The sequence below is a fragment of the Mesoplodon densirostris genome, chromosome 11 (genome assembly GCF_025265405.1).
Source record: "Mesoplodon densirostris isolate mMesDen1 chromosome 11, mMesDen1 primary haplotype, whole genome shotgun sequence".
Lineage (NCBI taxonomy): Eukaryota > Metazoa > Chordata > Mammalia > Artiodactyla > Ziphiidae > Mesoplodon > Mesoplodon densirostris.
The window spans coordinates 47,770,508-47,793,619 of record NC_082671.1 but is presented as its reverse complement, the minus strand read 5'-3'; the positions used below and the strand labels follow the sequence as shown (position 1 = coordinate 47,793,619).

The 23,112-nt window shown below is 57.0% G+C and overlaps 1 protein-coding gene across 1 annotated transcript; it reads right to left on the bottom strand.

Moving 5' to 3' along the window:
* Nucleotides 1-752: 752 nt before the first annotated feature.
* On the bottom strand, nucleotides 753-21,627 carry KRT80 (keratin 80). The gene is made up of 9 exons (XM_060113568.1): nucleotides 21,328-21,627; nucleotides 15,365-15,573; nucleotides 10,780-10,840; nucleotides 10,408-10,503; nucleotides 3,016-3,180; nucleotides 2,405-2,530; nucleotides 1,555-1,775; nucleotides 1,003-1,058; nucleotides 753-877 (listed from the first exon to the last, which is right to left on the bottom strand). Exons 1-9 carry the CDS (start codon nucleotides 21,625-21,627, stop codon nucleotides 753-755), a joined length of 1,359 nt encoding a protein of 452 aa, XP_059969551.1.
* Between the last annotated feature and the right edge of the window lie 1,485 nt (nucleotides 21,628-23,112).

The following is a 23,112-nucleotide window of genomic DNA, read 5'->3' as shown; positions in this document are numbered from 1 at the left end:
TGGCTTCTAGAGAAGGGGCTTGGGAGCTGGCTGGGCAGCCTGTCCACGTCTGACGGTGACCTGCTAGGAGGGACCCACAGGAGGAGGGAAGGGGCACAGGTGTCTGCGCTGATCTCAGAGTTCCGGGCTCCCAAACACCCAGGGAGCCTCCTCTCCTCCCTTCCTAATACTAGGTCTCCAGGGAGCCCAGGTGGTGCAGGAAAGCCAGGGGTCCTCAGCACCCAGCCTCCCCAGGAACTCCAGATACAGAGGGTGCCCAGGCAGTCCCGTCAGCCCCTGGTCCGTGGCTGGCCAGGGCTGGGGGAACAAGGGCATCGCCTCGGTTCTGAGGCAGAGGCAAGGCAAGACTTGAGATGTGAGCTTAGGGAAAGGATTGGGCAAAGGGTCAAAGGGACCTTGGTTCAGAGCCCTCTGTCGGGGGAGGAGACTCAGAGGAGTGAGGAGATGCAGGCAAAACAGACCCCCAATTCCAGTTTACCCAGTCAGGAAAACCTCTGGCCAGAGGTTGGAAGGGTGGGACTGTGAGATATTGATGTGGAGCCCAGTGACTTTGAATAGCTGGTGACTGTCCTGTCGGATCCCTGGCAACCCACAGAAAAGCAGTCACTGTTTCCAACCCTCCTCTTCTTAGTTCAGGGTCAGGTTTGCCTTCCTTCCCAACCTAGAGGCTCCAAGCTGCTTTCTTGAGTCTAGCTTATGTTCCTCCTGCTACAGGGGAATGACGTGGGGCTCCTGGGGTCTGGACAGCAGCCTTACTGTGAGAGCTCTGACTCCTGCGAGAGGAAGTCTTCTGAGGTTTCGGTGATTTTGATCACGAGGTCTTCCCTGTTTTTCTTTTTCCGGGAGGGGGCTCTCGAGAGGCCATACTTGGAGGCAGCTACAGGGAACATAAGGGCAGGGTACAGGCTGGAGGTTTGGGAGCCATTTAATATGATGGCTTTAGGGCCATGATCCCCCCACTGTCCACCTCCCACCATGGGTTCTTGGGGCAAGCGGGCTCACCAGTTCTAGGCCTGGACTGCATGGAGCTGATCACAGTGGCTGAGGGCAAGTCCATTCTGGGGAAGGAGGAAATGGTGAGATGTGAAGGGAGCCTGTGGCTTAAGCTCCCCTGGGATTGGGGGCCTGGGGACTGGCATGTGAAGGGCAATTCTTGGCTGTCACTCCCAGCTCTGGGCTGCCCTTTTGTGTGACCCTGGCCAGCCAGCTTGTCCTCTCTGGGCTCTGTCCCCTTTCCCCTGCATGAATGGCTGTCATTTACTGAGCACTAATTTGTGACAGGCATTGCATGCAGGATCGTATTCATCCTCCGCACCACAGGCGAGCCATGCTTATGATCGGCCCATTTTCCAGATGGGAAAGCTGAGAATTTAATGAACTGGACCGAGGTACCAGTTTGTTTAAGTGGCTGAGCCAGGACATGAATCCAGGCCTGCCAGGCTCATAGAATCATGCTGCGGGCGGGGAGGGGGGCGGAGAGGGCTGGCCTTCTGTGGGGCTGGTCCTCCAGTCCTCCCCCGCTCCCAGCCGCACCCCACTGGCCCAGCTCCTCACCGGCTCTCCTCGCCCTCCACCAGCTTGCGGTAGGTGGCGATCTCCACGTCCAGGGCCAGCTTGGTATTCATCAGCTCCTGGTAATCGCGCAGCTGCTGCGCCATGTCCTTCTTGGCCTGCTGCAGGGCGTCCTCCAGCTGGGCCAGCTTAGCCCTGGCATCCTGGAAGGCCAGCTCACCCTGGTTCTCGGCTGCCTTGATGTTCTCCTCCAGTTTCAGGCACTGCAGCCAGGAGGACAGAGGGAAGGGGTCAGTGAGCAAGGTGGGAGAGAGAGATCGGGCCAGGGCCAGGAGCCCACCTCTGTCCTTGGTGGGGGTGTGCATGGGGAGGGAGGACCCAGCACGGCATTCCTGAGCATGGTAGTGGGTCGCCTTGCAGCAAGAGGGCATTCAGTTAGACCTAAGGAGACACTTTCCCAAGGCCACCAAAGGAGGAAGTACAATAGGCCCCCAGAGGAGCCTGTCTCAACTGTCCTTAAAGGATGGCACTTCTCTGGCCGGAAGCTGGGGCTTAAGCCTCCCCTCCCTTCTCTCCGTGTAGTTGGTGGGAGGCCTGGAGGGAGGCGGTGGGCTCTGGGTGTATGTGGCGGGGCCCTCCAGTGTGCCAACAGCCCCGGCCAGTTTATAGAGCACTTCTACCTGCAAGGCTGACGTGGCCTGCAGAGCCATCTCAGGAGGACAGATGAGGAAACCGCGGCCCAGGGATGCTAAGTGACTTGCCCAGGGTCACTCAGCCAGGGCTTGCTTGGACTCAGCATGTGTGAGTGTGTGTGCATGTGTGAGAGTGGGCGAGAGTGTGTGTCCCACGCTCCTCCCTGCTCCACCCCCAGGTGGGTATTTCAGACGCTCACGTGGCTCTTGATGGAGAGGATCTGGGATCGGAGCTTCTGGATGCGCACTTTGAGGTCAGCGATCTCGCCGCGGCTTCTCTGGAGGCTGTTCTCAGACTCGGCTGAGCAGGCAGCCCGCTCTTCCAGCTGGAGGCCGTGGGGGAGGCGGCAATGAGGGGCCACTCACTGTGTCCCCCCGGCACCCTGGCCCCTGGTCCCTTCTTCTTCCTCACCCCGGCAGCACCTCCTCCTCTGTGGCCCACCACTCCCCCTCCTCCCCCCACCACATCCGTCTCTGGATGGCCTCTCCTGGCTGCCCTAGACTGAGCCCCACGGGCCGTGCCCACACCTGGCCTGGCATTGCTGGCTGGCAGCACCACCGTGAGCCTCTGAAGAGTGCAGACTGTGGGCTTCCCCCTGTCCCCATCACCCCTGGGGCCGGGCACAGCGCTGGGCTCTCACATTCTCCTTCCTGCCTGTGAACTCACTGCTGTGGGCTCCGTCCCCACTATGTTTCCCCATTCCCCTCTCCCAGAGTCTCAGCACGCAGAGCTGCAGGCGGCCTCAGCCATCACTGCTGCAGCCCGTTCTGCCCTGGCTGCCTTTCCCCAGCCTGCTCGTGAGCCCCGTACCTGGCTCTGGGAGTATGCCTTGGCCTCTTCCAGGCTGCGAGCCATGACGGCGTCATACTGGGCCATCACCTCCTCCACGATGCCGCTCAGGTCAATGTGGCAGCGGCTGTCCATACCCACGGTCACCGACACATCCTTCACTTGGGCTGCCAAGTCCTTCAGCTCCTGGCCGGGCACAGACTTGGGGGCTCAGGGCTGGTAGGGGGGCACCAGACCCTCAGCCAGACATAGTCCCCACTGTGCCTTCATCCCCCGGGACGAGGGGAGGGCAGGCTCCTCCCTGTCTCCCCAGAGAGATGATCAGAGGATAGATGCCTCCCTGCCCTGCCTCCCCAGCTTGGACTCTTGGGAAGCAGCTCTTGGCCCCCGCTCACCCACCTGTTGGTCTTCCTCTCTGAGAGGGCAGGGAGGGACCCTTGGCTCCAGAGGCCCACCCTACAAGCCTTATTCCTCTTCAGTTTCCCCCTGTCTACACTTGTCCACTCCCAGGGCAGACCACCTTCCTCCTCTCCTGGCAGGGGAGGAAAGGGCCCAGGACCTCTGGGTCTGAGGGAATTCTACCATTGGGCAGCTTGACCTCACCTACCCCTGCCCTCCCAGGACGGGAACTCCTCGAGGGCCTGGATGAGCCATTTACACCTCCAGGCCTCCATATCTGGCAGGGGAATGTCTCTGTTGAATGCATGTTGGGATGGAAGCCCATGAATGATGAGGGCAGGAGTGGACCAGAGGCTGACAGTTGTGCATCCCCACTCCCCTGCCAGTGGCCAAGGCAGAGGTGACTTCAGGGTCACCCTGAGGACTCAGTGCCCCTCCCCATCTAGCTGAGGGGCTTGCCCGGCCACAACAGGATTTAGCCTCAGTATCTTCTCTTCTCTCTGTCCTTTGGGATCCTTCCTTTCCCCTCTTCTCTGTCCTCTTCTCTGCCCAGAAAATGCTAGCCTATGTCCTCAGAGACCCCGGAAGCGGTAAAACCTCCCATTTCCCTGGGGGCTCATGATAGACCAGGCTGTGTGTGTGCTAAGGGCTTTCCAGGCATCCTCACATTTCCTCCTCATCAGGTTGGCACGATTGTTAGCCCCAGATTACAGAGAGGAAGGAAACTGCAGTGCACAGAGTTGATGGAAACAGCTGTGAGTGCAGGGCTGGACTCCAGAGCCTTTGCTGCTCCTGCTAAGCTCACATAGTGGGGTGGACACAGGAGCTGAAGCCCCAGATCTGCTTTCTGTCATGCCCCACAGCCTGACAGCTTTCTGGCCTGAAGGTTCAGGGGTGTTTAGAAAGGTAGGTGGGGACAGGTGTCTTTGTAGGGGCTACAAGGTGTCACCTCCAGAGCCCTGGGCTGCTTTCCCTGGAGGTGCTGATCAACAACCTGGGCCTGGGTGGGGCCTGGGTGGGAAGGAATGAGTGGGCATAAGCAGAGTGTCCGTGGCCAGCATCTTACAGACAGAGTGAGGCAGGTGGCCGGGGAGCCTCGGAGAGGCAGGGAGGGGGGTCGGGCACCCTGGGAGGTGGGGCGGTGCTCAGCCGGGGGGAGGGAGGGGGTGGGACAGGGGCGGCATAGTTACTCCTGCCTGTGTTCACAGTCCATCCTTGACTCTTACTTCATCATCAAAATTTGGTCAGTGTTCTCATTTTTATGGCATATATATAAAAATAAATATCTATATCTATCTATCTATTTATATATATATATATAATTTTAAAAAAAGTTTTTGTTTGATTCAGGATCCAAACAAGGTCCATACACTGTCATTGGTCCATATGTCTCTAAGTCTCTCTTATTTTGTAGATACCATCTCCATCTCTCTCTGTCTCTGTTATTTTGTTTTTTCTTTTTCTTATTGAAAGCACCGAGTTGCTTGCCCATCGTCTGAATTTTACTGATTGCCCTGCGTGTTGGTGTTTAACACGCTCCTCTGGCCCCTGCATTTCCTGAAAAGTGGGAGTTGGATCAGGAGGCCTGCTCAGATCCAGGTTTTGTTTTTGGCTCATGACCGCATTCTGATCTTGGTTCCTGACTTTGGACCCCCTCCTGACCCTCATCTGTCTTTATGCTCAGCGAGGCTGTGGCTGAAGCTCTGGCATCTGGACCTGCGGATGCTGCTACTCCTGACCTGCAGCTTGTATCCCTGTGGCTGTAGACCGTGGGGTCGGGCAGCTGCGAGGCCTGCAGAGGAAGGCCGCCCCTCCCCTGTCTGCTCACTGCCCGACCCTGCCCACTAGCATCTCTGGTGATCAGGATCGCCTCCTGGAAAAGGCAGCTTGGGCAGTGGCAGCAACCTGTCTCCACCCTGGAGCCAGCGGGACTCTGAGCTCAGTGGCCAGCTGCCCTTTAGGGTGTTCCCTGATGGAGGGTTTTGGCTGACCTTCAGATGAACTTAACAGAGATCTCAGAGCAGAGGCAGGAGGAGGCCCCAACCCATGCCAGAATAAGGTGGACGGTGCCTACAGATTCACGCCCCACCTCTGCTGCCTCGGGTCATCTTTGGAGACTGGCATCTCCCAAATGGAACGGACATCCCGGCCGGAGCTTGGCTGTGAATAGTTTCAGAGATGTAGCTTGGGGCTTCCTCAGTCACCATGTTGTGTAGGTTGGTGGACTTGGGGTGTTTTAGACAAAGCTCTCCAGGGACACTTCCAGCCCAGGCCTAGGGTAGCATTTGTTGTGGACCAGGAGAAGGCTAGGGCGCTGTCAGAACACAGGGCACCACCGGGGCAAAAGGAGGGGAGAAACACAGCTGATGGGGCAGCCTCAGATCCTTTCTGGAAAGAGGCAGCGTAAGCATGAGCATGGTAAACAGCAGCAGGAAGTGGAGGGTTTAGAACATCTGCAGACCTGTTCAGACAGGCCGGCCCCTGCCGGGCTGCGGAGAGCATAACAACGCTGACTTGTGTGGTGTGGGAGTGCCACCATGGGATGTGTACCTTCAAGTTGGCAAGAATTAAGCCGAGGTACAGTTCAGAGCTTTGCTTAAGAGCCAGAGTCTGAGGAGGCTGCCATGTGCATGACCACTCTCGTTGTAGTCCCCCAGGTCCGGGAAGATGGTGACTCTGAGGGGTACCAGTACTGCTTGGTAAAGTGTAGTGTTTAATGGCACTGGGGGACTTCCCCGGCGGTCCAGGGGTTAAGACTCCGCGCTTCCACTGCAGGGGGCACAGTTTCGATCCCTGGTTGGGGAACTAAGATCCTGCGTGCCACGTGGCGCGGCCAAAGGAAAAGGGAACTGAGCTCTGAGTACCACCACATCTTATTACCTGGGCAACCCTGGCCAAGTCTGTAAACTTAGCCGAGCCTCAGTTTTCTCATTTGAAAAATGTGTATAATTATGGAACTGAACACAGCTAACATTTAACAAATACCATGTGCCAGACACTGTTCTAAGCGTTTTAGGATATATTAGAAAAATAAATCCTCCCAACAGGCCAGTGAGCTAGGTGCTATTGTTCTCCCCATTTTACAAATGGAGAAATTGAGGCATAGAGAAATAAAGGGACCTGCTCAAGTTCACATCATCACCAAGCCAGGATTCAAATCCAAGCTGCTCTAAAGTCCATGCTTTCTCAATCATTATCCCTACTTTATAGGGTTATTGGGAAGAGTAGATGAGATTACATCTGAAAGCACTCAGCCTGGTGCCTGGAATGTAGTAGGTGCTCAATAAGCAACAGCTAAGGAAACTATTGTGATTGGTAACGGTGATGGAGCCGGGAGGAAGTGTCCAGGGCCTGGAGCAGCCTCCCCGAGGCACCACGAAGGCAGGTGCCAAAGCAACTTAGTCACGCCAGGTCCTCTTTGCAGGCATCAGCATCCTAGGAGGTGTGCCTGGCTGCAGGGGGTTGTCAGTGGATTCCGTAGCTAATCTCCCTGGAACTAGAGTGTACGGGTGGGGCAGGTGGCGTTCTGGCTGGATGCAGCCAGGCCCGAGTGCACTTGGGAGCTGGGGTGTACCCTGGAAGCTGAAGGGGAATGGGGGCCCCAGGGTCCTCTCACAGCCTATATTCCTGGAGGTGAGGGGTAAGGGGGTTGCCTGGGAGGCTGCAGTGTGTAGATGAGGCCCGGAGCAGCCTACGGCCATTGGCTTCTGGGAAAGGCCTTCCACAACTTATCCTGGGTGCGTGTGTGTGTGTGGTGTGTGTGTGTTTTGGGGAGAGGGGAGGGCTCTTTCCTGGGACCCTGGGGTGAGCCTATATAGCCGTGCTTTTCTGGTGTCTGCTCCAAAGTTGAAACCAGAGCATATGGCCTCACCTGGAGCTACTCACATCCCGCCATGTTTTCCCTCTACCTGAGCTGGCCATGGCCGGCACCTTCCTGTGCTTGGACCTGCTCTGTCTGATGCGGTAGCCACTAGCTCTATGTGGTTACGAGCACTTGAAATGTGGCCAGTCAGAATTGAGATGAGCTGGAGGTGTAAAATACAGACCAGATTTTGAAGATTTAGAATGGGAAAAAGAATGTGAAATAGCCCATTCATTTTTTTATATGGTTTACATGTTGAATAATCATATTTTGGATATATTGGGCTAAATAGAATACATTAAAATTATTTTTTTCCATTTCTTTGCTTTTTAAAACAATGTGGCTACTAGAAAACTTACAGTTACCTATGTGGCTTGCATTATATTCCTACTAGGCAGTGCCAGCTTAGAGACCCACTGGTGGGGAAATCATTTTAGCAATGGGTCAGCGTTGCTTTCTCAGCCTACAGAGGTGTGTGGAGAGAAACTCAAACCTCATGGCCCGATATCAACCTGCCACCTCACTGCCTCCCAAAGCAATAATAACTGCTGTTATTATATATATTATATATAATATGTAATAATAATAAAAATATATTATTTCATATATATTATAAATATGCTATAATATAATATATAATATGATAGTATTTATAATATAATATAAATAATAATAAATGCACTTCTGCATTCACTGTGGCCCTTTCTCCACAGCAGTCCTCCAGCAGCACAAGCCATACATTTACCCCGTCTGTAGTCCCTACCAAGGGCTGCCCATCATGCTTAGAATAAGGCCCACACCCCATCCTGGGCCCCAGACCCTGCATGAGCTGGCCCTTGCCCATGTTGCCTTAGCCACAGCTGCTGCTTTCTCTCCCTCCCAGGATCAAATCATTCCTGCCTCAGGTGCTTCACACAGCTCTTCCTTTGGCGGAAGCCACCTCAAGTCTCTGCTGAGCTGGATCTTCCTGGTTTGGGCCTTCACACGCTTGGGCCTCCTCTGAGATGCACCCCCGTCAACACTCGGCCTCAGGGCCGGAAGCTTCCCTGCCCTCTTGCAGTAAGGCATCACCCTGTTTCTTTGCATACCAGCAACTTTTCACCCTCCAAAATGATCTTGTCCAGGTGCTTATTAGCCTGTCCCCTCTTAGCTAAGTTGTGCCCTCCTGAGAGCAGTGAACTTGCCCGCCTGGCTCACTGTTGTGATATCAGTGCCTGGCATCTAGCAGGCATGCCATAAACATTTGTTCAGTGAATGAACGGATTTATCCCATCAAAGTCCGATGAGCCTGCTACTATCACTCTCCCCATTTTAGAGATTAGGCAAGTGAGGCACAGAGGGGAGAAATAACTTGCTCTGAGTCACAGAAATGGTAAAAAAAAAAAAAAAAAAAGTAGAGTCAGGATTGGGGTCCAAGGGCTGCCAAGTCCGAATGGAGTCCGCAGCCTGGCTATTGGGGTGGGGGCCCAGAAGTTTGGCGGGTGTGCCTCCAGCAATGCTCAGATAGATGGCTGGCTATGCCTGACCTTCCTCAGCTATGTCTCTACCCCTGTAGGGCCTCCACCATCGCGGAGGTGTAGGCTCGCAGGACGGACCAGAGGCTGAAACGTTGGTCCTGCTGACGTCTGCCGGGGCGGCAGCAGGGCCTGGTGAGTCTGGGCAGCGGAAACCCTCACCCACTCCCCACGCCACTCAGTGGGCATTGGAGCCGTCTGCCTGCGAGGGCTGCTTCCCTGCTGTTGGCGAGGGTTGGGATGTTCTCTCAGTTCTGCCACCTCCCATGGCAGCAGGCAGGTCTCAGGCCCATGGAAGCCCCTCTGGGAGCTGAGCCGCCGGAGAGTAGTGAGGCCCACGTGCAGCCACGAGGCCCAGTCTCCGTCTCCACAGGGCGAGGCCCTGAAGCCTTGGTCAGCAGCCCTAGGGCCAGTTTAGCAGACGTTTTTTTTTTTTGCGGTACGTGGGCCTCTCACTGCTGTGGCTTCTCCCGTTGTGGAGCACAGGCTCCGGACGCGCAGGCTCAGTGGCCATGGCTCACGGACCCAGCCACTCTGCGGCATATGGGATCTTCCCAGACCGGGGCACGAACCCGTGTCCCCTGCATCGGCAGGCGGACTCGCAACCACTGAGCCACCAGGGAAGTCCCTAGCAGACCTTTCTGATTGCGGTGGTGACTTTGACCCCTGCTCTGCCCTGGGCTGCGTCACCATAGCTTGGCGCCAGCGGTTTGCAGCACACAGGCTGATGCGCCCTGTCATCCCCAGCGAGGGTCCTGCCTGCTTGTAGATGAACTGAAGCATCGCCCCATCAGCCTCCTCACCCCTGAGATGGGGGATGTAGAGAGGAGAACACATGTCCCAAGGGATGCCCGGGAGGCAGAGTGGCGCCGAGGGGAGGAGTCCAGTGGCAGGGCTCATCTGCTGGCGGCACTGGCAGTGGGACAGGCCTTGCTGGGCCGCTGTTCCCCCAGGCTCAGCTGAGGACATATGAGAATGTGTCTGGAGCCTCCTCTGTCTACATTTACTGGGTCTTTTTTTTTTTTGGCTGCACCACGCAACATGTGGGATCTTAGTTCCCCAGGGATCGAACCCATGCTCCCTGCAGTGGAAGTGCAGAGTCTTAACCACTGGACCGCCAGGTAAGTCCCTACTGCGTCATTTTTGTCTGGCAGAAGCTAGTGTCTGGGAACCAGAGAATCTGACTCTAGGTCTTCCCTGCCTGACCCCAAAATGGAGGAGGGTGCAGTGAAGGCCTATCAGAGCTAGAACTGTGGGTGTCTGCAATTTAGGCTACGGGGATGAGAGAGAGGTTAGTTCAATTAGAACGGTTGTTCAAGGCCTCCTGGTTCCCTGCTCTGAGGCCACCTCCTGACCCTTGATGTACCTGGTCTCCTGCATGCCCTCAGCGCTCCAGCACACATGAAAGCAGGGCTCTCCCTGAGAGGGGCTTTGTGGGAACCTGCCACACTCCATGAAGTGAGTGACGAGGGGACACGTTGGATTATTGACAACAGCATGCAAGGGGTTTAGGAAACTGTTACATCTGTGGCTGGCAACAGTGAGTGCCTGCTGAAGTTTCCACGACCCACTGGACACCTTTGCCTCCCCTGTATCCCTTACCCACGGCTCAGAGGGACCCTGGCCCCACCTTCTCACCTGCTCGTAGATGCTTTTCATCAGTTCCACAAAGCTCTTCAGGCCTTTTAACTTGGTCTCTAGTCCTGTCCGTCGAAGACACTCTGCATCCAGGTCCTGGGGGTGGGAGCAGCAGTGAATGATGGGAGAGGGAATGGAGGGGTCCCAGGGCAGGGGTGGGGTAGGGGGGACTTTGCTTCCTGGGTGAGATGGGGGTGATTCCCAGAGGAGACCTGGCTCAGCCTGGCAGAAGGAGCAGGGTGGGGACAGGTTCATGTCTCTCTGCCTGAGGTCCTGGGACTCAGCCTCTGGGGGCTTTGCTTGGGGATCCTGAGCAAAAGAGGGCAGAGTGTCCATGAGGAAGGAGCCCCCGGGGCAGGCTGGGGAGGCTACCTTCTTCAGCTGCACATAGGTGAACTCCATGTCCGTGCGCTTGGCGAGCTCGTCCTCATACCTGGGAGGTGGGGAGGGAGGGAAGAGGGAGGCAGGGAGAGACAGAGAGAGAGAGGGGCTGCTCAGCTGGATGTGGTAGGACTTGTGAGGGCTTGTTTAACCCTCCTTGGGTGGGGCTCAGGACCTCTGTAGTCCCATTTGGTGCCTTGTGCCAGTTAGGAAAACGTGGTCCCTTTCTTCCGGTGGATGCAGCCCCTCTCCTCCACGACACCCTAGTGTTGGCTCTGGGGAAGCAGGCATCCCGCTCCCCAGGCTCACTCCTTCCTGATGATCAGCCATTCCTCTCCCAGTGGCATCTGCCCGCTTCCTGGCTCTGCTTCACATTCACCTCCTCCAGGAAGCCTCTCCTGATTGTGCAGCCCTTTCACCCTGACGTTTTGTTCCCTCATCTTTTTCCCATCTCCTCCCCGGAGAGTCTCAGTTTCAAACAAGCTGTGCCTTTGGTTGAGTCTGCTCTGAGCATCTTGCTCACACGTTATCCTCTCCTAACTCTACCTGTCCCTGCAGCCCCACCCTTATCCCCACTGCTTTGCTAGACAGTAAGATACCATGCCATCTTCCCCACAGAGGGAGGACAGGAAGGGCATGGACTTTGCAGTCAGATGGGCCCCCGGTGTGTTTGGGGGCAGGTAACTCCACCCCCTCTCTTGTCTTTCAGGGTATGCACGTGTGCATGTGCGTGGGTGCATGTGTGTGTGCATGGGGGCTGAAGTCCACCAGCATTCCACAAAGGTGGGTTCCCTCTCTTCCTCAGATGTGCCTCTTCCTTACTCGAGTCCACCTCGTATTCAGAACAAGGACACTGTTGGTTGGCTAGACGGGCTCCCTGGATCCTTGACCTTACTTTCTTGGCCACCGGGGTTGGTGTCGGCCAGCTGCATGCTTCCCACCTGCAGCCCTGCCTGCCCCAGCGGATGTAGGGATTCTGTGGCTTCCTGTTTTCTCCCCTCCTCTCCAGGGAATGCCTGAATCACTGGCAGCTCTAATTACAGCCGCCCGCCTGCCCCAGTCCCTGACCTCACAGAGGGGGCAGCGTCACCCATCGCCCACGTCAGCTAGCTGGACCTGCCACCCCCTAGGCCTTCTTTTCCCCCAGCCTCCCTGAGGGACTCAGGGGAGCAGGCCCCAGGGGGTGAGAGCCCATGGGGCACTTGGGTCTCTGGAACTCAGTGTGCTGAGGGCCTGCACTCTCCCCGGTCACTGCCTCGGCTTCCGAGAGTTTGGAGGGACACTCTGAGAGTACGGGTCATGGGGGCAGGGTGGTGGGGAGGGCCAGGGAGACTGGCCTGCAATCTGGGGCCCGCCAGGGCAAACAAAATGCCCAAGAAGCTTTACTTGCACCCCCACCTGTGACCTTCAGAGCTGCCAGCCAGGGATGTCCTATTGGTCCCATTTCACAGATGAGGAAATGGAGGCACAGAGGGGGGCTTGGAGGCTCGTGTAGTGTGCTGGTGAAGCATGGGGCTCCAGAGCCAGACTGGGTTCAATTCTTCGCTGTCTTGCTAACTAGCTGTGTGACCTTGGACAGGCTACTTCTGTGTGCCTTTGTCATTATAATGTTGACATCCGAGTATTAAATAAGTTAATACATAAAGTGTTTACAACGGTGCGTGGCACCCACTAAAGCTACTGCTATTATTATTACCCAAGCTCCCTCCTCTCCAACACCAGACCCCGGCCCTCAGCCCCTCTGTCTCAGCACTTCCAGAAAGAAACCACGGGAATCCTCATTGCAGGCGAGGGAGGGGGCAGTTCTCTGCACATCCTTCCCAAATCTGACTTGAAGAGGCTTCCCTCTGGAATCTGGGGGCCTCCGGAGTTGGGGACAGGGATCTGGGGAGCCCCAAGCTGAGCAGCTCCCATTGACTGGCCCTCCCCACGCACGCCCTGTGTCCAGCCTCTCCCCCTCCCCCCCTTCTCTGGATAGCAGAGTTCTGCCAGCCTGGGTGCAGGACCTTGGGGAGAACTGTCCAGTGGGGAGCCCTCCGAGGTGTCAAACCTCCTTTTTACCCCTCTCTGCCCTTCCCAGCCTTCTGTGCAGCCTTCCACCCCCTTCTCGTTGACTCCACTGCATTTCAATTCCAGTTCACCCCCTCAAACAGACGCTCTTGTGCGGCAGACAGCTTACACAATCGTATGTGACATTCCTGAGTCACTTGCTGTGTGGGCTTGGGCAAGTTGCTTCCCCTTGCTGGGCCTCTGCTTCATCCTTAGTAAATAGAGGGGTTAGCTAGCTGATCCTTGGGGTCCCTGCTACATCAAAGCTTTTGGAAGTCTCCATTCCTATAGAGGCTTACGTGACGCCATGTCCCCCCATTCACCACCAATCCCCTGCCAGTCTGTCAGCCACCGGCTCCCCAAACTGTTCTTAGCCCTTTTCAGCTCGTCACACCCATACCTCCCCCCACCAAACTTGTTTATTTCTAGGAGTGAAGCTGATCTCATCGGCCTTGTAGAGTCAAGGCACACCCCTCCCTGTCAGGGCTTGGCCTGGCGTCTCCTGGCTCCTGGGGGCCCCAGGCTTTGCACAGCCAGGCTTCAGCTTCTATGGCTCTGGCCCGCAGACCCAGAAACCCTCCAGCCTTACCTCCCCCAACTCAGGTGTGTTCCCTACCCAGAGAGGGGAAGAGAGGCCCTGAGCCTAAATAGTAAAATCAGGCAGCAGATGCAAACCAGGCAGCAGGCCAAGTGAGGGGGGCTGAGCCAGATTAAGACAACAAGTAGTGTTTCTACAGAACTTCCAGTTACAAAGTGCCTCTGTGGCTGTGATCTGGCTGCTCTCATGGGAGCAGCTTCACCCGGGAGCTTGTGAGGTTAGGGATGGGGCTTAGTATGCATGGCTACGTGACTGAGGACAAGCCCCCGCCCTCTCTGGGCCTCTGTTTCCACCCCCATAAAAGGAGGATCCAAGTTGCCATCCAGCTCTGCCATTCTCTGCTCCTTTGAGGGCCAAAGACCTGCTAGGTATCAGTGAAATGAGTCGTGGGCTCTGGCGCACCAATATGATTTGCCTCGTCACCGTCAGAATGGGCAATCAGTTTCCCTAGGAGCTGGGAGGGCAGGGCTCGGGGGAGAGGTGGCCCCCAGGTCAAAAAAGGGCCCAGTCTCGAGGACCAGCCCAGGCCAGGGCTGCAGATCATGCCAGTTGGCTGGGAAGTTCCAGCCATATCCACAGATGTGGAAACTGAGGTCCCCAGAGAGCGGAGAGCTCCCTGTGTGACCCTCCCCTCTGAATGTGGTCTGAGCAGGGGAGGCCATGCTGAGAGGTGGTGGGCAAAAGCTGAGCCAGGTCCCTGGACTCCTGACAGGCTTCCTCCACCCTCTGACTCTGGAGGCTTTGGGCCTCGCCTCATCGCTGGCCTGGGGTCTGGCCCAAGCCCTGCCGGAGGAGGGTGCGGGCTCAACCACACCCTGGCCTCCCCTCACCCTGGCCAGGGGGCCTCCTTGCAAGGAGACCGGCCTCTCTGCTCTGCCCAGCCTCCTTGTCCTTGAAGCCGTGGCCGTTGTCTGGTCAGAAAGGGTCACCTCTCCTCTGAGCTACCAAAGTAACTGGTCTGCCTTTCTAGACTGGCTGATTCAGCTCAGCAAGCCCGAGTCAAGGACTGCTGTGTGCTGGGCACTCAGCCTTTTAGGGGTCAGAAAAGTGGCCGTTTATCAGCCCCAGGCACCACGCTGAACTCTCAGCTTCCTCCTCACACCAGCCTTGGCTTGGCATCAACCATCACCCTTCCCACTCCACACGGGAGGAGACTGGGGTTCACGTGTGAGGCAACTTGCCCGAGGTCACAGAGCTAATGAGGGGTGTGGGCAGGGAGTAACCCCCTTCCACAGGACATAGTCATGCCCAAGCCTGGGCCCTTAACCACTGGGCCGTACTGCTTGCCAGCTGCTTGTCCCCCTGTCTGTGTGTCCCATTAAGTTATAAAAGCATCCTGCAGGCTGGGGCTGTTTTCCTCATCTCTCTCTAGATCCCAAGTCCACCATTGAGGTCAGGCACGCATTACCTCTAGGGGATTGTTTCCTTGTGCAAACAAACCCCATCATTTCTGCTCCCTGCCTGCACCCGCCCCCTTCTCTTGCCAGTCCAAGAGAGATCAAAATCCCAAGCTACATTCAAAGCAGGAGCCCATCTGTTGCTCTAGCTAGTGACACAACTTCCCATTGCCAGAGGGTCGTGTGGCCGAGAGCCAGTGTGTTTATGGGCACAAGAGGAGGGGATGGGGATGCGAGCTGTGACAGTGCCCAGGGGCCAGCAAGCACAGGGCTTGGCCGTCAGCCAGCATGAGACTGGCTTCGTCGTAAGGGTCACTATTTGGGGGGTAACTGTAGCTTCACCGTCATATCCTCCCAATATTTAGAGTACCGCTAGCACGTTGCAGGTCTTCAATAAGTAAGTGTGGGCTAAAGAATTGTTTTCTAAAGAAGTTTCCTCTTTTTCTGGCCTGGGCTCCCAGACCTTGCACCTGAGTGCAGGTTGGTCCCCAGCCTCAGTCCCGGCCCACATCCCCCACAGGGCGCCCCCTACCTGATCTGAAACTCCTCCACCATCTCAAGCTCCTGCAGCAGTTTGGCCTCAATCGGGCCCCTCTCCTGGTTCACTTTGCGCAGTTTCTCCTGCAGTCGGCCCTGGTACTCCTCGTAGAGGTGTCCAAGGTCAAAGGCTGCCAAGTCCTGGCTCTGCAGGAAGCGCCAACGGGTCTCCAGCAGCTGGTTGCGCTGCTCCAGGGCTTGCACCTGGGAGAGCGGAAGGGCTGCTGTGAGAGGGCCAGGTGCGGCCCAGCCAGCTCACGCCCCTTCCGGGGGCCTCCATGCGAAGTGGCAGCTCATCTGCTCGGAGCACACCCACCCGGGGCCCCCACTTAGAGCCTTCAGGTGGCATCTCCAATTACTGATTGTTCAAACTGCAGATGGTGAGATAAGGGTGGAATCCAAGAATCCCAGGGAGGTGGAGACAATTAGCCAAAGTTTCCTATGGGAGGGGCAGGGCCAAGGAGATGAGGGAAGGGGGACTAAGCTGTGAACGTGCCCGCATGCGACAGGCTCTCCAGGCCTGCCTGGGGCTTGGGTCGGAGACCCCAGGGAATTTGGGGTGTCAGAGGCCTGTCTGCTGCCCACCTCGGCAAGCCTGGTCTCATCTTGCCTTGGAAACTCAGCAGGGTAAGGCCTGGTTAGTTTTTAAATGCTAATCCTCCCGACAACCCTGGACTTGTAGCCTCTCCAAGCCTCAGTTTCCCCAGCTAGAAGTCAGGGATGACGTCACCTGCCCTGCCCACCTGCGGAGAGAAGAACCCGGGGATGTGCTTTGGAGCAGCAAATAGCAAACGCTGCTCTGGCTTCTACTGTGCACCGGGCCTTGTTCTACTTGCTGGACATCTTTAACGCATTAAATCTCCAAACAACCCGACGGGGTAGGTATTATTTTCAGCTGCGCTTTACAGACAAATAGGGTACAGGGAGGTGAAATAACTTGCCCAAGGTCACACAATTAGCAAGTGTCAGGGCCAGGGGCGGAATCCAGGCAGTTTGGGTTTAGAATGTTTGAACCGCTGCAGCATAGGCCTCCGGTTGGCTGCAAGGTCTCTGCAGGCCCTAGGACCCAGCTGCCCTTGCTGGCCTGGCTTCTGCCTCTAGTCAGGGCCGGTCTTGCCTGGAGGACAAAGACTGGGAGGGCTCTGGGCCCAGGGCTCCTTTCAAACTCTGCGTCCTTCACACTCTCCTGCTCAGACTTCTGCAGGGGCTCCTACAGCTCCCACCCAGCCACTGGCAGATTGGCAGGGTCCCTCCTGAGTCCTCTCCTTCCCTCCACCCAGTTCAGCCCAGCGCAGCCTGGGGGCTCCCCCTGCCTCTTCCCCACCCCGCCTGTCCTCTCCAGGCCCAGCCTTTCTCAGGCACTCACTCTCCTTCCCACCATCCCAGCCGCCTCCCCTCTTCCCTCCAGTATTGGGCCCTTGGTTTATCTGCTCCTTGTTTGTCCTGATCTCCCACACTCCCTATCAGACTGAGAGCCATCTGCTTGCCTCTTGGGGTCCCTAGCCCGTCAGAGTCCGGGACGCGGGTAAGCCACCGAGGCAAGACGGGTGGCTGGGGCTAGGCTCCTGGACAGTGCAGGCTGTTGTTGTCGTGAGGATGTTGTGACAACGGGCCTGGTGAGGTTCCCCATGACCACAGGCAAGTAGCTGGACCTCCTCCCGTCCACGGCTGGCATCAGCTCCCAGAATCACATTCTGAAAGAGCCAGGACCACAGCCAGGAGCCTTTTGGATCAGCTGGTCTATACCCTTCATATACAGAGGAGGAGATAGGGACCCAGGGCAGTCAGGTCACTTGTCCAGGGTGTCCACAGCAACTCGGTGGCCAAGCTGCACAGACAGGCCCATCTGATGGCAGCTGCCTGCTCTGGACATTCGTGGTCCTGTTCCTCCTGAATTTGGGTGCCAGGTGGCCTCGCCTCTCTTTCTGTCCTACCCACATACCCGGGTTTCCCTGAGATACTCTGATGCTCTGGGGAAGGCCCCTTTGACCCTTGCAGCAGACAACACCAGCGGGAGCACTGGACAGTGGCATTTGTGGGCTGTCATTCCCCTCCTTAACTCCCATTGGTACTGGTAAATTCTGCTTGAAGCTGACTTTCAGCCTACAGTTTGCTGTCATCACAATCAAACAGGTTCAGTAGGGATGCAGTCAAGAGAGTTTCTGTCTACTTGTGTGTGTGAGGGATTGCTGGGTGGGGGTGAGGGCAGGTTTCTGCTCACTCCACCTTCTCGGTGTTTTGACAAGAGCCCCATGTTTATACTGGGGGTGGGGTGAGAGGAGAGATGTGAGGCTCCTTCCTCCACCCATAAGCAACCAAAAAACCCTTTAGACCAGGAAGTCCTTCCCTTAGTCTAACCTCGATCCCCTATGCTTTAGTACTTGCCTGCTGGGAGATGGTGTGCATTTGGCCAGCCAGTCTAAGGGCACTTTTGCCTCTGGGGGATCCAGGGAAGCCCCCTCCCCCTGCTGCCCTTGGGGGAGTTTCTTGTTGTCTCAGTGGGTGCGGATGTTCCATCCCCCACCCAGAACCTTCCCCGCAGAAGGGCTCCTCCCTCTCGGAACAAAGGCCTTGGGAGGGCAGGAAATCCTGGCACCCTGTGAGGTGCCGGGTTAACTGCTTCCAACCTGTCAAGGCTGCCGAGCACTCCCCTCTCATTCCCCTTCCTCCCCATCCTGGCTGACCCCTGCCCTTAGATCGCAGGCCGCAGCTCTAGGAGGAGCCTCAGAGAGCAAGCCCCTGGTCTACCTGCTTCCCATTTTACAGATGAAGAAACTGAGGCTCAGAAGCACAGAACTCACTGTGACCCAACTCCAGGTTCCTGGGCCGCCCTGCTGAAAAGCAGGCCCAGACGAGGGTGGGGAGAGATGTGCTTTTTGTGGAGGGAGCTGAGCAGCCTGGGCTGGGCTGGGGCCCCCTCTGAGGAGGGGGGCTGACTGCCTGGGAGGCTTCACGTCCCCAGCCCATGGCCCACGGTCCGGGCAGGTGAGCATTTGGAGCGATGCCTCTGGTGCTTGCAGGTCCTATTCCTCAGGTGGGGTGGTGTCACATCCTCTGCCTCCAGCCAGAACTTGGCTTTGCCTAAGGAGCCTCGGGGTCTCTTCGTCAGGAAGGGCTGGTTTGTGCCTTCCTGCGTGCAGGTGTCCGCTGGCTCTGGTGACTCTCTGTCCCCAGGCATTTTACCACCCCTCTGGGATTCCCTCTCTATAGCCTCTTTGGGCGCCGCTGGTAGTCCTCCCTCTTGTCCCACCTCCGTCCCCTCTGGTGTCCGCATGTGAAGGTGAGGGGGCCCAGCCAGCAGCCTCTGCTGGATGTTGGCATTGCCCTCTCCCTTCCTCCCTCGGCCTCCTCTCCTGCTGCTGCTTCAGCTCATGCCCCTCCTTCATGGCTGCAGCTGTACCAGTCCCTCCGCCAGCATGAGCTCAGGGTTACCCTCAGAGCAGGGAAGTGGAGTCTGAAGCACAGAGAGGGTAAGTGCCTTGCCCAAGGAAACACAGCCTGCAAGTGGAAGAATTAGCATTGCTCCAGGGCCCCTCGGTGGACTCCTGGGGGTCTCCTCGCCAACCCTCTCCCTCTTCCTCCTCCTCCTCCTCAGTGCTCTCTGATTTCTCTCGGTGCCTCAGAGGGCCCAGAAGGGGATGTGGAGCTGGAGGGTGGCCCTGCCTGTCTCTTCTCTTTGCCTAGAGCCCACCCCTCCACTGGTGATGGCATCTCACCCCCCGGCTCATGCATCTCTTTCCAGCCCCATGCTGCACCCCTACCCATGAAGCTCCTCCACCCCTCCCTCCATCAGGGCCCTTCCCTCCCTCTTCCCAGGCTCCCTCCTGCCTGGAAGGGACTAAATGGGTTCAAGAATTCCCTGGGCTGGGCCCATTTATGGTATTTTTTAATATAACAAACAGAATGCACCTGGTACCTGGTAAGGGCTTTATAAATGCTTTTCAAAAATGATCCCGTTTGACAAGCCCATTACACCGATGTGTACTGAGGCAGAGAGAGGTTAAATAATTTGCCTGAGGTTATGCAGCCGGTCAGAGGGGAAGCCAGGATCCCAACCAAGCAACGCGACTCCAGGTTTCACATTCTTAACCTCTGCTTGCTTCCACTTGGGCCCTCACAGTCTTTACAAGGAGGGGTTTGAGGTAATAACAGGCCTTCTCCATAGAGTTGGTGGATCAGCTGGGACTCCTTGGGCAGAGCCCCAGTGATCAGCTTCCCCAAGGGGCTGGCACCCCCGCTGCCTGCGTCCTACCCTGAAGAGCACCATCCTCAAGGCCAAGGCTTGAATTGCAGATGGGGAAGCTCCAGTTCTTCTGAAGATCTTAGAGGGCATCACCCTGGCCCTGGGAACAGAACCCAGACCACTTGGGCCCTTCCCTGTGCCTACACACCCCTCCTGTCCCCATGGCGGAGAGGCACAGGGTGATATCAGCCCTGGCGTTCAGGGAGAAAGCCACCCATCCGTGCCGAATTATACGAATTACGTAGCTCATGAAACATTCCTTTTAAGGGATTAAGCTGTATTTGGAGAGGAGGTGGCTCTTCAGGGACCTGCCTTCCCAGGGCAGCGGGCTCTTCTCCTAGGATGGTTGTCCTCCAGTTGTCACTTCCCCTCCACACCCCTACCCCAGGCACCCCAGGTGTGGGTGCAGGAATGCTGGTCTGGACACATGAATGCGGGAGAGGGGGCCGGGGAGAAATGACTCCCACCTCAGAGGCTACTGGCTTCGTGTCTCACAGAGCTGAGGTCAAGTCCAGACCGTACCCTTGCTGGTTGTATGACCTTGGGCAACGCACTTCCCCCATGGGCTGCTCTGTCTCCCCATCTACACAGGAGGGGAACGACCACTGTGGAGTGCTGGCTGGTGTGGGCAGAACACAGGCCGGTGCTCCAGATGTTACTTTCTTCCCCTCTCTGTGAGTGCCCACCTAGTGGAAGTACAGAGGGACACAGAGGCTGGGAGAGCAAGGGGAAGAGAAGGACCAGCCAGGGGCAGAAGGATGGGGGGTGGGGGCAAGAAAGTTGAGTTTTCCTTATCTGTAAAATGGGCATGAAAATGACTTCTTTCCTAAGGTTGAGGGAAATTGAGATACATATGTAAAGTACCCAGCACAGTTCCTGGCACATGGTGAGCTGTTGTTACTCTCTGACTATTGTTCTCGGACAGGGCGGCAGGGAGCAGAGCTGGGAGGGCTGGTTAGGGGAGGTGCTTGGAGGAGGCGAGTGAGGACCGGCTTCGGGAGGTAGACGGGACTTCCTTGGAGCCCTTGAAGCCCTTGCCCTGGGCCGGAGGTGGACACCACTGCCCAGACCGGCATGCTGGCCATGGCAGTGGGGTCCAGGAAGTGGGGTGCCAGGGACCCAATCCCTCTACTCAGGTGGGTGCAGGGAGGACTGGCTGGCCACCTGTTTCTGACTCGCAGCATCCATCTCTCGCATTCCTATCTCCTGACAAGCCACAGCTGCAGCCCCATTTTGCAGCCTCCTTCTGGCCTCCCCACACGTGCCCCCCGACCCCAGCCCTTGCCGGTGTTTCTGACCCTGGGAAGCTGAACAGAGCCAGCAGCGTGGACAGGAAGGTGGGCCCTGTCCATCTACCTTGGAGTCGGACTGCAGCCCATGCCCCCATCGGCCATTCCTACGAGGGGGCATCCTCTTGGTCACACTCAGAGCCCCTCTCTAGTCCACACCTGGGAGGGAGGGTGACCCCAGGCCATGCAACACATTATTATCCTGACACCCCTCAGAGGCCATTCTGGGGTCCCTTTCTCCCCCACGTCAGGATGGCGCAGGCACTTCCCTCCCCATCTCTCCGCTCAGAGCTAGCCTGCGGAGTTAGCAGTGCTGACTTCCCATTGGCTGGGGGCGGGCGTGGGACGTGATGCTTGGGAAATACAGAGCTCAGCCACCTGCCCAGGGCTTAGTTTTGAGACAGCCCCTCCACAACTTTTGCTCACCTTGCCAATCAGGGAGGCAAATTTATCATTGAGGACCTTCATTTCCTCCTTCTTCTGGCTCTTCTGCTGCTGGATGGCTGGGTCCACCTTGAGGTCCAGAGGTACCAGCAGGCTGGGGTTCACGGTCACCTTGGGGATGGCGCTAGCTGACAGACAGCCTGTGAGGCTGCTGGAGCTGAAGCCCAGCTCGGGGGCTCTGTAATTGCTCCATCCGGAGGTCCCAAGCCAGGGACTGCTCGCCTGGGTCACCACACAGCTGTTGAGGTTGCCGAAGCCAACGACGCAGGAGCGGCAGGCCATTGCAGCCCCCCGGGACCCAGAGCAGGCAGGGCGCAGGGATGGGCGAGCGAGCCTTTGAGGGGTGGCGGCAGCTGGCTCCGGTCGCAGGCAGGGCAGGCTGGGGACTGAGGAGCAGACACCTGTTGCACAGTGCTCATTAGCTCCGCGAAGGCGGGACGCCTCCCAGCCCGACCAACCTGTTAGATGATGTGGTTCCTGCCCCTCCCCCGGCACCATGTACCCATCTCCTCCCGGGGCAGGGATCTGCCTTGCTGAGGGGGGCTGTTCATAGGCCTCCCAACCAAGCCAGGCCTGGTTCCAGGGGAGAGGGACATAGCTGGGCTGGCTGGCTGGGTGGGGGTCGGGTGGTAGCCAGAGGAAAGGCAGATTCAATGAAGAAGGAGAGAGAGAGAAGAGAGAGAGAGAGAGAGAGGGAGGGAGAGAGAGAGAGCTATGCCTCTCACCGAAGACCTCACTGCATACCTGAAGGCTGACGTATCTAGGCTTACATATTTCTGGAAAAGATGAGGCAAGTGCAGGGCCTGGGCTCCCGAGTGTAGGGCAGCTGTCCCGGGCACCGTGCCAGCCTGGCATTGGAAAACAGCACCTTGACTGTTTAGTTTCTACATGCGCAAGAGTCTCCCCCGCTTACCTTCTCCTCTTCCTTTCTTCCTCCTGCTCCGCCTCCTTCCTGCCTTTGATCTATTGTTTATTGAGCACCTACTGTGTGCATTCCACCATCTGAGGGGCTGGAGAGGAAATAGATGGTCAAGGTCAAGAGCCTGTGGCTTTGGACAATTGAGACTTGGTTCAAGACTCAGCATGGGGACTTCCCTGGTGGTGCAGTGGGTAAGACTCCGTGCTCCCAATGCAGGGGGCCCAGGCCAGGGAGCTAGATCCCACATGCATGCCACAACTAAGAGTTCGCATCCCACAACGAAGGAGACTGCCTGCTGCAACTAAGACCCTGCGCAACCAGATAAACAAACAAACAAATAAAAAGTCATCCCTGCCCAAACCTAAAAAAAAAAAAGAAAAGAAAAGACTCAGCCTGGCTGCTCACCACTGGTGTGGCCTCTGGCATGTTCCTTGACTTCTGTCCTAGCGTGTAAAATCAGGATGAAGACACCAACCCCACAGGAGGCGGTACATGTGGAGAACTTGGGAGAGGGCTGGGCACCAAGCCCTCCATGGATGGTGGCTGAGGCCCGAGCCCACCTTCGGGGATCTGAGCCTGAGGGGGGGCATGGCCAGGGTCAAGTGCAGCTCTGCCTCAAGGGCTATGAGAAGGTGCCCCTTCCTCCTTCCTCCCCCTTCTTCCCGTTCCTCCTGCCCCTCTTCTCCTTCTCCTGCCCTGGTTTCATCTTAAATATGAAGTGCAAGTAGAAAAGGCACTGATTTGCTCCTGCAGAGCCTCTGATGGGGTGGCAGAGGGTTCGGCCAGCCCAGGGCACTTCCTCCTGCCTTCCTGAAGTTCTGGAGGCCCCGCTCTTCCACTTCCAGGGA